Source organism: Pteropus alecto, unplaced genomic scaffold (assembly GCF_000325575.1).
Source record: "Pteropus alecto unplaced genomic scaffold, ASM32557v1 scaffold76, whole genome shotgun sequence".
In the NCBI taxonomy this organism is placed as follows: domain Eukaryota; kingdom Metazoa; phylum Chordata; class Mammalia; order Chiroptera; family Pteropodidae; genus Pteropus; species Pteropus alecto.
The window spans coordinates 6,902,771-6,918,028 of NW_006443138.1; the positions used below are offsets into that span (position 1 = coordinate 6,902,771).

Consider the following 15,258-nt stretch of genomic DNA (forward strand, 5'->3'; position numbering starts at 1 on the left):
CTCCCTCCCCCGCTGCCGTGTCAAGGAGGAAGCCCGCCTGGGCGCGCGCCGGCCGTCGCCTCGTCCTCGGCCCTGCTGCTCGGGCTCCGATTCCTCCCGTCGCTCCATTTTGTTTCCCTGTCCGCGCACGGTCGCCTCATGGAAGGCCGCATTCACCGCCCTTTGTATCCCGCGCGCCCGCTTTCCTGGGCTCTCCTGCTCGCGTTTGCGACAGGCTTCGGCGTGGCGCCTTTCTCCTCTTCCCCTCACGCTTTCTGACGGTGGCTTCGGTGTGGGCGCGTTTGCAACAAGTCCTTTGAGTTTTGGACCCACGTAGATCGTGTATAAAAGTCGATGCGCTAGCCCTGCCTCGGTGGTCGAGGGCTCGCATTGCCTTTGAGGCCCCGTTATTCTTGGTCTTTTCGATGAAAATAACCTGTGAAGATAGATGGTCTGAGCCAAAAGGAATATATAGAAACGCGGTGGTTGGATGAAACAAAAGGTGGTAGCTCATCGAGAGATCAGAGGAATGACTGAAGAACGTTCACCCAAAATTCTTGTGCTACAGTTTAAAAATAAAGGGTTGTAGATAATGACCCGATTTTCAAAAGCAAACTTAAATGTCTTTCGAGGGATCTGCTTTACGTTTTGAAACGTTGAAGAAAGTGAGAATGCAAGGTTTTCCGGTATTTCACAGGCCACAGTTGGCCTAGAACTAGCCGCGGAGCGGCGATGTCTGATGTTGGGCATCCTTGCAAAAGATCTTGTTACTAGAGCAGTGACGTTTACGCTCTAAGCCTGCTGTTCACGTCTTTACTGCGTTTTATGTAGTAACACGTTTAAAAAAAAAAAAAGATCAAACTGTGCCTGACTGCAGTGCACCTAAAAGCTTTATTTTATTTTTTTTTTATGTTTTCCGGGTCCGGATGAGAAACTTGATAAAATTCTGCTAATTAATATGTTTCCTCCTCCATTAAGAATCTTATTTGTGACTAGGAGGTTCAGGATTTTTTTTTTAATTGGGACTTGCTAGAAATCGTTACTTTTTTTTTTTTTCCCAGGAATGACTTTGTACACCTGGTTTAAATATTAGAAAAAAATTTCAGTTAGCTTTAAATGTTTCCTACTCCGTTAGAGATTGAATGTTTAGGTGTAGCCTATTGTAATCAAAGGTTAAGTTTAAAATTTTTTGTTCTTTTTATTGTGCTTGTATTTTGAGTGTTACAATCAGAACAGTGTTTTTAAGGTCAGTAGACAAAGATCTCTAGGATTTTTTTTCCCTTTTACTTATCAAATGAGTATAATATTTCATACCTGCAAGAGAGCCATACCTGCAAGTAAAGGAACAATTAAATATTCAAATTGTTTTCATTAGCTTTTCTTATAACAATGTACATTTGCTTTGCCTTTCCACCCACAATAAAGGAAGAATAGGGGTGCAGTTTTAGAAGTTGGGCTTTCTTCAGGACCTATTCATGAAATACAGTATGGGCTTTTGCAAACTTAATTTGGGATCTGCACTTCTCTAATCCATATGACTGGATAGAGTGATACTTCCTTATCTCTGTGCTGTAACTAGCAGTGACTGAGCAGGAGGTAAGAAGAGATTAAAATTTTGTGGCCTTGGTGAGGAACTATTTTGTAGGGTTCTTTGTAAAATGTAACTTTTTGTTGACTTATACCAACAGCATTATATCTCATACATAGTTGTGTGATTTTACCAGTAAAATGTTTATACTTTTGGATAGATTAATGGGATTAATTAGAGGCTTTGTTGTTATTTTACGTATCTTGGCCTTTGTAATCTGCTTGCTGTGGTAATTCCTGTACAAAATACGGCCACAGAAGGATAGTTGGTTGTTTTCAAGGCTCCATCCTCTTTTTTAAAATGTTACTATTATTGAAATATTCTAAAATTCTATCAGATTTAGGAGCAACTACAAAATTATCACTAACTTATTTTGTACTTTATTAGCTGGTGACTTTATTTGTACTGGCTGCTGTATAGTAAACTATGACTAATTTTGCTGTAGTTGAGTAAAATGTTTTACTTAAGTATAACCAGCCTTGACTTACTTTAGCTTCTATACTGCTGTAAACATTTAAACAACAATCTTTGTTCTTTAGTGTGAGCTGCAGTTTTTATTGAATTTGTATACTTCGAAATTCTCTTATAGTCTGTATTTTCTATTCTATTTTAAATGGTCATACTTTTATAAAGCTTTTTTTTTTCCCCCATGTATTTTGGAAAAGCACACTGTAAACCTATTTCAAAATGTGTGAGACATTCAACTATCTTAGAAGAAACTTTAATTTGGGAATGAAATGAAATTAAGTCAATGAAGCTATAGTAGAGCTTTCTTCACCAGAATTTTAAAATAGAGAATAAAGTTGAAGGGGAGAAGGCACAGGGGACTGAGTGGGCTATCCTTTATGGGTGCTCTTTAGCTCTTAATTTGAAGGTATTTGGATATAACCAAATCAAGAACAGTTGTTCCAGTGGAAGAATGTGAACTACTTCCAAACCTCTGGAATTGAGAAGAAAGCGGTTCTGTTTTAGCTTTTAGTATGTATCAGTTCAATTTGAACTGGGATTTGTACTCTAGTGTTAATAGTCTAATATTTAATATAGATTTTTATTTTGAACAAAACTAAATAAAAAAATTGAAACTCAGTTGTTCAAAAGAAGTTTCTTGAGTATGTTATATGCCAACAAGGAGGGATACAAAGTTTAGATAGTCTCTACTTTTAGAGTGCACTGTCTTGTGGGTGAGAGACGCACACATAATTATAACACTGACAGGTCGTTTAGTGTAAAACCCACTCCTTTATGTGTATCTTTATCTGTAGAATTTTTATGGCAGGGAAGAGGAAAGTCAAAAATTCTATGAACTTCAGAAAAGCTTACACCATTATGTGTTGAAGTAGTGTGTATTTTGCTTTTTTGGGCATCAAAAGCTCTTAATGTAGAATTTAGTTAATGATCCATCTAGCAGTAGACCACTGATAACAGTGCTGCTTTAGTAATCTCACCATTTAAAATGAAAATATATGTAGTGGCTGGGAAAATAAATATTCATAGAGAAGTTATGGACCTAGGCATCCTCATAAGTCAGCTTGCCTTTATTTCATGAGTTATTATACTTTGTATTTAGCCATATCTACTCTCACCAATTGTCTAGCCAAATTTGGGAAAAGTTTATTAGACAAATATCAATGCGACCTTATTTCTGATAAATTTATTTTTAATAGAAAACCAAGACAATGCTGTAAAGTCAAGAATGAAGTAGGTAGAGATCGATTCAGAAATGGGTAGAAATGTTTAGAGGAGCTAGAACCCTTCTCAATTTTATTATTTATGAGTGTAGTCCATTCAGCTCCCTATGAATTGTCTACTTTGTGGTTTATATGGCATGTTTTTAATACCAAATTGGCTTCCTTATTATTAGTTGAGCTTCTATCACGGATTACAAACTAATTTTAATATCTGCTCAGAGCATAATTAGACAAAATCACAAAGCGATGTATTTTCTCAAAAGATAAATATGTATTAGATTATCTGATATTGGATTTTGCATGCTAGTATTTTTCTTCCTTGGTATAGAATACATTTTGTAAATATAAAATGTAACTTTTCTTCTGCTTATACTTCTCTAAATGAAAATGACTATTAAATTGCCCTTTTTTTTTTTTTTAAAATAGAAAGGCTCTGAAAACAAGTAGCCTTTGCTGTGCCATACTGTAGTGCCATAATGCAGGAATGGTATTACTACAATTTTAGGACGAAAAACAAGTGTTGGGCCTGTCATGAAGAATGAAGACTATACTACAGCTATCCCATGGTCAGCCCAGTAGTGATATTCAGTATATACACTATATCAGTGCTATTAAAATTTTATGGGAGATGATTAGGGAAAATATGTCTAAAAATAACTCCTTGGAAGGAAGGGAACAGTGATAACGAAAAAAATGGTTAAAAAGGAACTAGTAGAATTTTGGTTACTTTACTATCCATGTTACTTTTAAGTATTTTCTCTGACTTGGCAGTAGCTATTTGTATATCGTGTAGAACATATCTTGAAGTGTAAAATCTTGAGAGGATACCTTGACTTTAAATGATTAGAGTTATTTAGAATGTAGGTAATTATTTAGCTTAGTTAGTGGATTTTTAAACAAACTTTAAACAAATTATTTCATGGATTTTTAAACAAAATTTAAGAGCTGTTTATTATTGGAAATTATATATAATGCACAGCTCTATTGGCAATTAGCTACTATGAAAAGTAGATATATTGGGCAGCATTTGGTATCTAAAATAATTAAAGGGGTAACATTGATATTTTCTTGTTTTCAAATGCCATTAAAATTTCCTAAAGGTAATGATTGCAAAGACCTTACATAGTAGAACCTGACATTGCTGACCATAGCAGTTTTTTTGTTTGTTCAGAAGACTTTCAGAGCTCACTTTCTTTATAACTTGTAATATACATTTTTGCATAATTTCAGAATTTGCGTGTTTCCCCCCTTTTTAAAGGGGAGCAAAAAGCAGAATGTGTTTTGTGTGTTTTTTTGTTTTTAATGTGGAGGATAGCTGTGATATGCTGAAGCTGAAAAGGAAGATTACTGATACTACAAAAAAGAGTGTCTGCTTTGAGTTGCATTTTTAGTAATGGTGGCAAATATATTTAGGTTCATTAATATTTTTTCACTACGTTCAAATGCATGCCTTTGGGGCTAGAAATACAGGCTGTGGTCTTGGAACAGAGTGAAGCTAACTAACTAGTCCACATGGAGATCAAACCCCAGGACCATGGTCTCAATTAGCAGCATCATACTTCAAACAATTGGAAGCAGTCCAACTATCAGACAAACTGGCTGATCGTAACTATTGGTAGAATCTTATCAATATGGAAAATTGGTTGATGTCAACATAGGAATTCATGGACGGACAAAAATAGTAAGTGATTGTGATTCACCAGGTTAGTGTAGCTGCAATTATGCTTGTGAATTATTGTGTACTTATGTAAACATTTTCCTAGATTCATAACCAATGAAAAGTCAAATTATGTGTTAATCTGTCTGGTGAAAGTATAACTTTAAATACTTTATTTTAGTCCTGCTATTAATAACCCTTGCCTTCTTTTTCACTCTCCTTCAGACCATACATTATGATTATAGTTTCTGCTGAGGAGGCTGGAAACACAACTCCCTTTGAATAATAATAATTTTTATTGTTATTATTATAATTCTACTTGATGTCCAGAACTGGCTTGCAGGAGAGTTTAAAGTTCCCACTACCCTCTGTGGGAAGCTTTTTAATAAATAAAGTGTATGGAACCACTGCTCAACCACGCCACCTGAAGCTTCATAACAAAACTCATCCTCCTTTTTTCTAATTTTTTTACTATCACTGCAATTTAAGCATGTTACTTTTTTTTTTTTTTTTTAACTCAGTTCTGAAAGATTATTTTGGTATTGCTGTACAAACAAAATAAAATTGTGGTATTCAGTGACATGTTATCTGCCCATTGCTAAGGATGGGTTTGTTTTCTGACTTAGAGATTTTGGGTTTCACATTAAATAAGTCTTACATTCTACCTCATGACAAAATTGTTATGTAAAGATTCCATTTATAATTAGTAAATTGGTCAACTCTGTTATAGAGAAGATTGCTTGAAGAGGACTTTACAGATTTCAGGTCCCTTTCACTATGTGTATAAATGGTATTTCCCCTTCTAGGTCCTCCCCCCCCTTTTTTTTTCCAAAGAAGAAAATTCTTATTCTGGATCCCTTCTGAATAACAAGAGCCATGTTCCTTTGGGACCTATAATTTGTTGATCTGTTTACAAGTCATATTATGAATGCTTTCTCTGGGTCATTCTCTATCCATGTAATAGTTAATTTCTAAAACTATTAGCTCTTTACGTGCCATTTGTATAACAGTTCTTAATAAATTATATTAATGGGAGAAGATATGAGTTATGTCTGAATTCTTAAAGTTTGTTGTTTTATAAGTATAATTGTCTCTATTATCTCAATGTTCTATATCATAAGAATAAAATAATTCACAATTGATTTAGGTACTTAGTAGTGGAAAGGGAAGAAGATGAAAATAGTTCTTCCTCTGATACAGGCTAATCAAGCCTCTGTGGCCCAGTAATGGTTACCAAAGGTAATTTAAATGTTGAGTGTTCTGTCGGTACCAGCATTTCATTTTTCTTGGGCTTATTTACAAACGTAACCCTCTTTTTTTCATTTTTTTCCTCTTTATATATTTGCTTCTTTTTAGTTTTCCTCTTCCTTCCTCGCTTGTGTAGGCTTATATTTGGCATTCACTAGCATTGCTTTAATTCTGCTGCTGACACTCGGTGGCAAGGCTTTACTAAATCCTTGTTATCCTTTTTCTCTTGCAAATTGACTAGATTCTCTTGCTGATTGACTAGATGTATAAGAAGTCTCATAAGCATTAACTTTTTATTGACTAAGAATAATAAACTGTCACTAGGTACTAATTTGTATGGCTTTAACCTATATTTTATTTATTGTTTCTCTTTCCTTTGTACATTTGTTATGACATTTGGAATTATTTACATGCCCACATTTCCTTATTCCTTCCCTATGGCTTAGCTCACTATGCTTTTTTCTAAAACTGATAGGTTTCACAGCGTTGGGAAACAAGAATCTGATATACCATAGAAAATAATAGTTGTCTTTTTCTGCAGTTAAATATTAAAGATTTGAAATGGCTCTGATTTTTCTTTGTGATATTTTTGTATCGATTTTTTAAAAGCTTACCTATTTTTATTCATGTATTATTATTTTAAGAGTATTTTACTTCCAAGGAAAGTTTATTTCCATGTCATTCTTTTCCTAGAGGAACATTATTTTCTATTATAATAAATAGTGGGAAAATAGTGTTCATTGTATAGAAATTCACTTTAGGCACTGTTCAAAGATACATGTATGGCATAAAAGTGGGATGATTTATACCAAAATCTTTGGGCCTTTTTCTATCTTCTACAAGATTTTTAAAACAAAGTTGAATGAATTTGTGTTCAGATCTATTTAGTAGTATATAGAATAACCTAGATCATTATTTCTATATCTCAGGAAGCTGAATATGGTGGGCATGATCAGATAGATTTGTATGATGATGTCATCTCTCCATCTGCAAATAATGGAGATGCCCCAGAAGACCGGGATTACATGGATACTCTCCCACCAACTGTTGGTGATGATGTGGGAAAAGGAGCAGCACCAAATGTTGTCTATACATATACTGGAAAGAGAATTGCATTATATATTGGAAATCTAACATGGGTACGTAAACGTAACATATGAATTACGTTATTGGTAATCGATTTTGAACGGTTCCAGTTAATGTTTTTCTCCAGTTTTATAAAATAAGAATTTAGAGTTACTGGATTGGTTGTTCTATAGGCTTGATTGTGCAATGAGGAGGGTAATAAAAGTATCTTTTATTTTATCTTCAAATCAATTATTCTTTTTATCTTACTATTCCTATACTTCAGCTATCCCAATTTTACAAAGAAAAAATGCTTACATAAGGTCTCAAACCAGAATTCAGAACTATAGAAGAGAAAGACAGTATGACCCCTGGTTTTAAAAAGTTTTCGTTATCTAATTCCTATTACGGGCTTGTTGAGTTTAATTTCTGTTCTTTGAAATCTGATTTATGGGAATATTGCTATATACAGTTATTTTAATTTGAGTTTATGAGTTGTAAGATTGGTGGTTGGGATATTCATTAGCTGGATGGTGAATGTATATAATTTTATTAGCATTAAATCTTAAATATTCACTAAAGCAGTTCTGTAGAATGTTTTATCTCTAAGAAACATATATTACATATACTGGAAAGTTTAAAAATTGTCTAGAAATCAAAACTTGTCACTCTTTCATATCCTTAGTAGCATTTTATTTTAAAATGTTTAGATTTTTAGAAAACTAATTAACTGCTCTCTTACCACCCAGTCTGAGTAATTTTATGGTATTAGAGACAGTAGCAGTATAGTTAAGGAGAGTGATTGTTTAGTAAGACTTTGAATTTTAGCTGCTCCATCTATTAGTTTGTGACTTTAGACAAGCTTTTTAATTTTTCTATTGTACTGTATATAAAATGGAAATAATAATAGGACTCATAATGTTATAAGACTTAAGTAAAAGTACATGGTAGGGATTCAATACATGTTAGTTTTTTTTTTCTTTTTCTCTTATATGCAAACATAAGATAGAATTTATTTCCCCAAATAATTTCCTTTAAGGAGAACTGAAAAGTGAGATGGGTTTTATTGAAAATTTAAAATCATAGCAGTTTAAAGTTGGAAGAGACCAGAAACTTTTTAAGAGTTAAAAAAAAAAAAAAAAAATCTCTGTTCCAGGATTTGTACATTCTAATGTCTGAAACTTATCAAGGGATGAAGTTATGTCCTCAGGTGCTTTTGTGCTATTTAAAAATTGAAGACCGACTTGTAGTAACTGCATTTAGATTTTCATTGAGTGTAAATTTTCTCTTGTTTATCCTGAGTTTAATCCTTAAAAGCTAAATTTAGACAATAAAAATCTTGGATATGTTTTGTTAATTGGAGAAAATGTCTTGCAGTGGACAACAGATGAAGACTTGACTGAAGCAGTTCATTCTCTGGGAGTAAATGATATTTTGGAAATAAAATTTTTTGAAAATAGGGCAAATGGCCAGTCAAAGGGGTAAGAATTTTGTTTTAATTCTTTTTCTTAATATAAGTTAGTAGCTAGTGATTACCATTTTGGGGATATCTTTCCTTAAAGTTAATGCTAACTATCCACATGTGTAGGATGCAGTTATTATCCAAATGGGTAGGAGGTTCCTGGGCAAAGATTCATATTCATTTTGCTTGCCCTGTGATCGAGCACTAAAACTAGCGAAGCTGGAAATGTTGACAGATTAGGTTTATTATTATAATTTTCCTGAGTTTTCTCCATATGTATGGTTAAAGTCGTTACTGAAATGTTGTTCCTGAAACACATTACTACTTAGGACCTTTACACTGTTTCCTGTTGGTTTACTTTCCCCCCAAATATCTACATGTATCTCACTTCGTTCAGGACTCTGTTTAAGAATTCCCTCCCTGACCACCCTATGCAAAATAGCACCTTCCACTCCCATCACCGTTTTCTTTTTTTATTTTTTTCTTTGATGGTGTATTTTGTTCATTGCCTTGTCTCCCACTAGATTGTAAGCTCCATGAGAGCAGAGATTTTGTTTTGTTTACTCTTGTACCCCATTCCTAGAATGTTGCCTGGCATGTAGGAAATAGAGTTCAATAAATATTTGTTAAGTTAGTGAATTCGTTAAATTGTTTCTAAATGTTATGACCCTAGATAATTTGAATCAAACAGTAGAATTTGTTTATTAGAATAAGTGTTCTAGTTAACAGACCATTTTGCACCTTAGGAAGAAAAGATGTAAACTTCTAAGAGCCTTTCTGATAATCTAGAATATCCTATAACTGTACAAAATTGGTGATCATTCATTTTTTAGTTTTAAATGTATTTTTCTTAATTGCAATGTCGTTCATATGCCATAAAATTCACCCTTTTAAAGTGTTCAATTCGTTGGTTTTTAAATATATTTAAAAAGTTGTGTAACCATTACCACTGTCTCATTTCAGAACATTTCATCATCCCAAAAAGAAATCTCATACCCATTAGCAGTCTGTCTATATGGATTTGCCTATTCTGAACATTTCATATAAATGGAATCATACAAGATATGGTCCGTGACTTACTTCTTTCACTTAGCATGTTTTCAGAGTTCATCCATGTTGTAGCATATATCACTACTTAATTTTTTATGACCAAATAATATTCTGTTATAATTTTCATCCATCATTTGACATTGATGTTGTGTCCACTTTTTCTATTATGAATAAAACCCCTAAGAATATTTAGGTACCAGTTTTGTATGAACATGTATTTTTAATACTGTTAGGTGTATGTGTGGAATAATTCCAGGAGTGGAATTATTGATTATATGTTAACTCTATTTTTAACTTTTTGAAGAACTGCCAGATTGTTTGTCATAGTGGCTATGCCATATTACATTCCCATCAGCAATGTATGAGGGTTCCAGTTTCTCCACATCCTCATCAACACTTGTGATTAAAGCTATCCTAGTAGGTATGAGATGGTATCTCACTGTGGTTTCAATTTGATTTTCCTGATAATTAATGATGTTGCATCTTTTCATAGTGACATTATTTATAATAACCAAAAAGTGAAAACAACCCAAATGTCTGTCAGCTGATGGATTTTTAAAATGTGGTGTATCCATGTAATAGGATATTATTCAGCCATAAAAAGAAATTTAGTACAGATACATGCTACGACATGCATAAACCTTGAAAACCTGCTAAGTGAAAAAGCCAACCACAAAGGGCCATATGTTGTATAATTCCATTTATATGAAACGTCCAGAACAGAAAGTGTATTACTGGTTGCTGGGTTGGGGATGGGAGGAAATAGAGTGACAGCTAATGAATATGGGTTTCGTTTTGTGGTGATGAAAATGTTCTATAATTGATTGTGATGGTTGTGAAACTACTAAAAAGCACTAAATTATACACTTTAAATGAGTGAATTATATGATATGTTATTTAAAAAGTTAACAATGAAAGTGTGAACTTGCATAGTTTTAAGAAATATTTTGTTTTCTTAGATAAAATAATTTCAGGCCATTTCTTTTATAATAACAGTATCATTACTAATCTCTCCTCATTTCTACCCTCACATCTTTAAACATCTTTTAGGTTTGCCCTTGTTGGTGTTGGATCTGAAGCATCCTCAAAAAAGTTAATGGATCTGTTGCCTAAAAGAGAACTTCATGGTCAGAATCCTGTTGTAACTCCATGCAATAAACAGTTCCTGAGTCAATTTGAAATGCAGTCCAGGAAAAGTAAGCAATCCCTCTGAGGCTTTTATTAAAAGATGTATATTTTAAACAGTGTTGCTAGCATTTGTTAGATGTTATCCTAGAGAAGTCATCTTAATATTTAGTTTGTTGGAGAATCCATTTTAGAAAATCCATGGTTTAAATTTGACTTAATTACTGGTTATGGCGGGTCCTGTGTACTGGAAACCTATTACCATTTTTCTCTAGGTATCACAAACCCAATACTATTCAACAGTGTGCAAGTTCTATAGCCCTGCCATTCTTGTCCTGTCATTCCCATCCTAGAGAAAGGAAGAAACTACATTCTAATCCTTAGATTGAAGGAAACTTATGTGGATGTGTGTTATGGTGGGGGAGAAACCACTGATAACCAGAAAATATTCGTTGATTTCTGCTTGGCACCAAGACCTTTCACCACTTGGTAAAGTGAATATAGAAAAGATTTGCCATTACACACTTACGAATGTTATCACTTAAAGAGATAAGATGGATGATCATGTAATTAACAGAAATTCAAGTGGTTGTTTTTCTTTTAATGTTTTAGAACTAGAGATTTAACTGAAGACTATGTTAAAAAATTTAAGTGATCTATGCTTACTGAAATTCAGATTTCTGTTGGAGAATTTTGGTCTTGGCTGCTGCAGAGTACTGGTATTTTGAAAGTAACTATTTACTCATTGGAAATACATTTATGCCTGGATATTTTGAGACTTCAAAAGAACTTAAATATATGTGAATGTTTTCCTAATCAGTACTTCTCATGTAGTTCGGACAGGCCTAAGGCATCTGCAAGTGTGTATAATATAAATGAAACTTGAAATACAGTTGTTTCTAATAACAGTGGTTGCATTTCAGATAACTATTTTAATAAATGCTATTTATGAGTATTTGGATATTTGCAGCTACACAATCAGGACAAATGTCTGGGGAAGGTAAAGCTGGTCCTCCAGGAGGCAGTTCACGTGCAGCATTTCCACAAAGTGGTAGAGGACGGGGCCGTTTTCCAGGGGCTGTTCCCGGTGGGGACAGATTTCCTGGGCCAGCAGGACCAGGAGGGCCACCCCCACCTTTTCCAGGTAAAATTTTTCTTAAATTACCATGGATAAAATGTGTCTACCTAATACCTCTTTTCCTTTTCTCTCTTTTCAAGTAATGCATTATTAATGTGACTTACTCTCCTTGTTATGCTATTTTTGGAATCCAGGAAATTTGATCAAGCATCTTGTTAAAGGAACTCGGCCTTTGTTCCTGGAAACTAGGATTCCATGGCATATGGGGCACAGCATAGAGGAAATACCCATTTTTGGCCTAAAAGGTCTTTATTTTTCTCCAAACTTGCTTGACTTATATATAGAATATTTACATCCGTCTTATTTTCTTACCTCTTAAAAAATCCTTTCAAGACCATTTTTCCTTGTTTCACTTTCTAGCTTGGCATCAGAGTAGAATATAAGGTGGGTGATTTCACTGTAAGAAATGTGTGTATGCTGAAAGATGGAAACTGTCTCTAAGCATTGTAATCTTTATTAAAGTTTTTGTTTCAATAATTTTTCTTAAGCATAAATTGAGATAGTTAAATTTATAAGGATATATTTCACCTTTTTAGTTGTTAGTGTAGCATTTACCATATGGGTTTTATTTAAAGAGAAAGAATCTTGGTCTATGAGTTATGCTTTAAAAATATAATCTGGCATAAAGGTTAAAATACCTTATTGAAGTGTTTTTTTCTCTCTCTTTCCTCTTTATTCTATAGCTGGACAGACTCCACCACGTCCACCCTTAGGCCCTCCAGGCCCACCTGGTCCACCAGGTCCTCCACCTCCTGGTCAGGTTCTGCCTCCTCCTTTAGCTGGGCCTCCTAATCGAGGAGATCGCCCTCCACCGCCAGTTCTTTTTCCTGGACAACCTTTTGGGCAGCCTCCATTGGGTCCGCTTCCTCCTGGTCCTCCACCTCCAGTTCCAGGCTACGGCCCCCCTCCTGGCCCACCACCTCCACAACAGGGACCACCTCCACCTCCAGGCCCCTTTCCACCTCGCCCACCTGGCCCTCTTGGGCCACCCCTTACACTTGCTCCTCCTCCGCATCTTCCTGGACCACCTCCAGGTGCCCCACCGCCAGCTCCACATGTGAACCCGGCTTTCTTTCCTCCACCAACTAACAGCGGCATGCCTACATCAGATAGCCGGGGTCCACCACCAACAGATCCATATGGCCGACCTCCGCCATATGATAGGGGTGACTATGGGCCTCCTGGAAGGTAAGTTAGTATCTATCTTTGAAAGATTTGGTGTATTTGATTGGTAAAAAGTATTCTGTGCTCCATCACTGAGGTTCGTTTGTTGGCTTGTTTGTTTGTTTGTTTTTAATTATCACCTTTTCCCCAGGTATCTAACTTTCTGTATTATTTTCTCTTCTTGTTAGAAGAGGCAGTGTGATATGGTGGAACACATAAATAGAACAAGGATGGGAATAATCCAGCCCTGCCACTTACATAGCCATGTGATTTAGGGCAAGTCATGAAATCCCGGGGATTCGTTTCCATCATTTTTTAAGTTAAAAGATGTTAATGAAGATAATTTATTATCTTAAAAAATATGTAAAAAAGTTTAGGGGATAAAGAGTCATGTCTGCAAAAAATAAAATTTAAGCGAGCAAATGGAATCCTGAAACTTCTAAGTCTGAATCTCATCTACTAATTGATGACACTGTACAGAACACTAAAGTTTCTTCATTGTTTAGGATTTAGATCAGTTTGTTTGATAAGTACTATAGATTATCTCATGCCGATTAGGAGTCTTGAGTAGCAAATTACTAACTTTTAATTAAAATGGGAACATATAATTTATAAGGATATTTGGCTTTATGGAAATTAAAATAATGGTGATCTTTAGAGAAATGCTGAGAGGAAACCCCTGTTGAACTAAGTGGTCTCTTAGCTCCCTTCCAGAGTAATTTAAAAATTATCTATGCGCATCACAATTTGGAGAGCTATGTTTATAATCTCCTAGAACTATTTGAATTTGCCCCTTCAATTTCTTTTGAGTTTATCATTTGATTTTGTATTTTTTAATTGCCACTGTTATAAACTACTTTGTATTTGTTTGTCTGCAGAATGGATTTGAGTATCTGCCTAATTCCCTAAAATTGCACAGGCCCTCAGCAGTAAATTCGATGCTGTAAATAAAGTCTGTTGATTTATCTATCCAAAGAGGTCATATCTTTGTGACTGCCAAAAATGCTTTCCTTTAGAAAAGAAATGTTATAACTGCTAAGCTCTAGTATAAATTTTTTCCGTTCACTTTAATTCAGTGAGCAACTAACTGTATATTAACTGTTCACCCTTAGTATATAAAAGTGGGTTAGGTGACTTTGACAGCTTGAAATTTGAGTCTTATTCAGTATCAGATTTTCAGGAATTGGTAATGGAGACAGAGTATTATTGACTAGTTTTTATCGAAAAAAACTATCTTACATGGTTTTGTTTTGGGGTTTTTGTTTTGAGGGAGATAGGCTGGGCAGAAGTCACAGCATTTAGTTGAAATGTGAATTTTGAACAACTTGATAATTTGGTCAAGATGTTTATAAAGTTTGGGAAATAAAATTACAACCTTATAAGCATGCAAAACGAGGTTGGATTAGTTATTTCCTTAAGTCCTTGTAATGAGTGGCTACTGCTCGCTTCAACTCAGTGTCCTACCTAGTAACTAAGATGACAGAAAGTTTACTTTTTCCTGTACCATACGTGTACAATTTTTAAAGTTGTCAGGTAGCTATAGAAATTTTTGGCATTTTCATTTTTTTCAACGAGTGTTCATACTTATTGAGTACCTTTTATTTTCCGGATACTCTCTAGGGATTCAGTGGCAAGCGGGATCGTGTAAGATCTTGTCCATCCTGAAATTCTATTAATTAGGCATTTATTACCCTTCTGTTGTAAGTCGGGCCCTGTGCCTAGAGGATCCAAACATAAATGAAATCAAATCCCTGCCCTTGATTGTGTACGCTGTATTTTTTGCAGTCAACATTTTTTATTTATTTCTTTTTGTATGACTGAAAAGTATTATGTTGTAGGTATGTAAATATAATTTCTGGCTTCCAGACAGACGAGGTTTCTAAGCTGCTACTTTTTTTTCTGCTATAAGATAGTGGTGTAAGAATTTTGCTTAGACTTGCTTTCTTTGTGGGAGAAATAGCATGCTTCAATCTGGAAAAGTACTGTTAGCTCTAAAACACTGGTCAAAAGCAACCAGTATGAATAGCTTTATACTGTTAAAATTAAATTAGAAAATCTCTTGAGTATGATAAGGTTTATTTTGATTTTGTAGGG

At 34.5% G+C, this 15,258-nt stretch overlaps 1 protein-coding gene across 1 annotated transcript in view; it reads left to right on the plus strand.

The window, feature by feature from the left end:
* The first annotated feature begins 599 nt into the window (after positions 1–599).
* Positions 600–15,258, plus strand: part of CPSF6 (cleavage and polyadenylation specific factor 6) — a 29,484-nt gene continuing 14,825 nt past the window's right edge. The window contains exons 1-8 of the mRNA XM_025041075.1: positions 600–665; positions 7,069–7,299; positions 8,603–8,706; positions 10,788–10,933; positions 11,833–12,006; positions 12,135–12,245; positions 12,684–13,188; positions 14,043–14,053. Of these exons, the coding sequence (XP_024896843.1) occupies positions 600–665; positions 7,069–7,299; positions 8,603–8,706; positions 10,788–10,933; positions 11,833–12,006; positions 12,135–12,245; positions 12,684–13,188; positions 14,043–14,053 (1,348 nt within the window). The remainder of the gene's footprint in view (positions 666–7,068; positions 7,300–8,602; positions 8,707–10,787; positions 10,934–11,832; positions 12,007–12,134; positions 12,246–12,683; positions 13,189–14,042; positions 14,054–15,258) is intronic.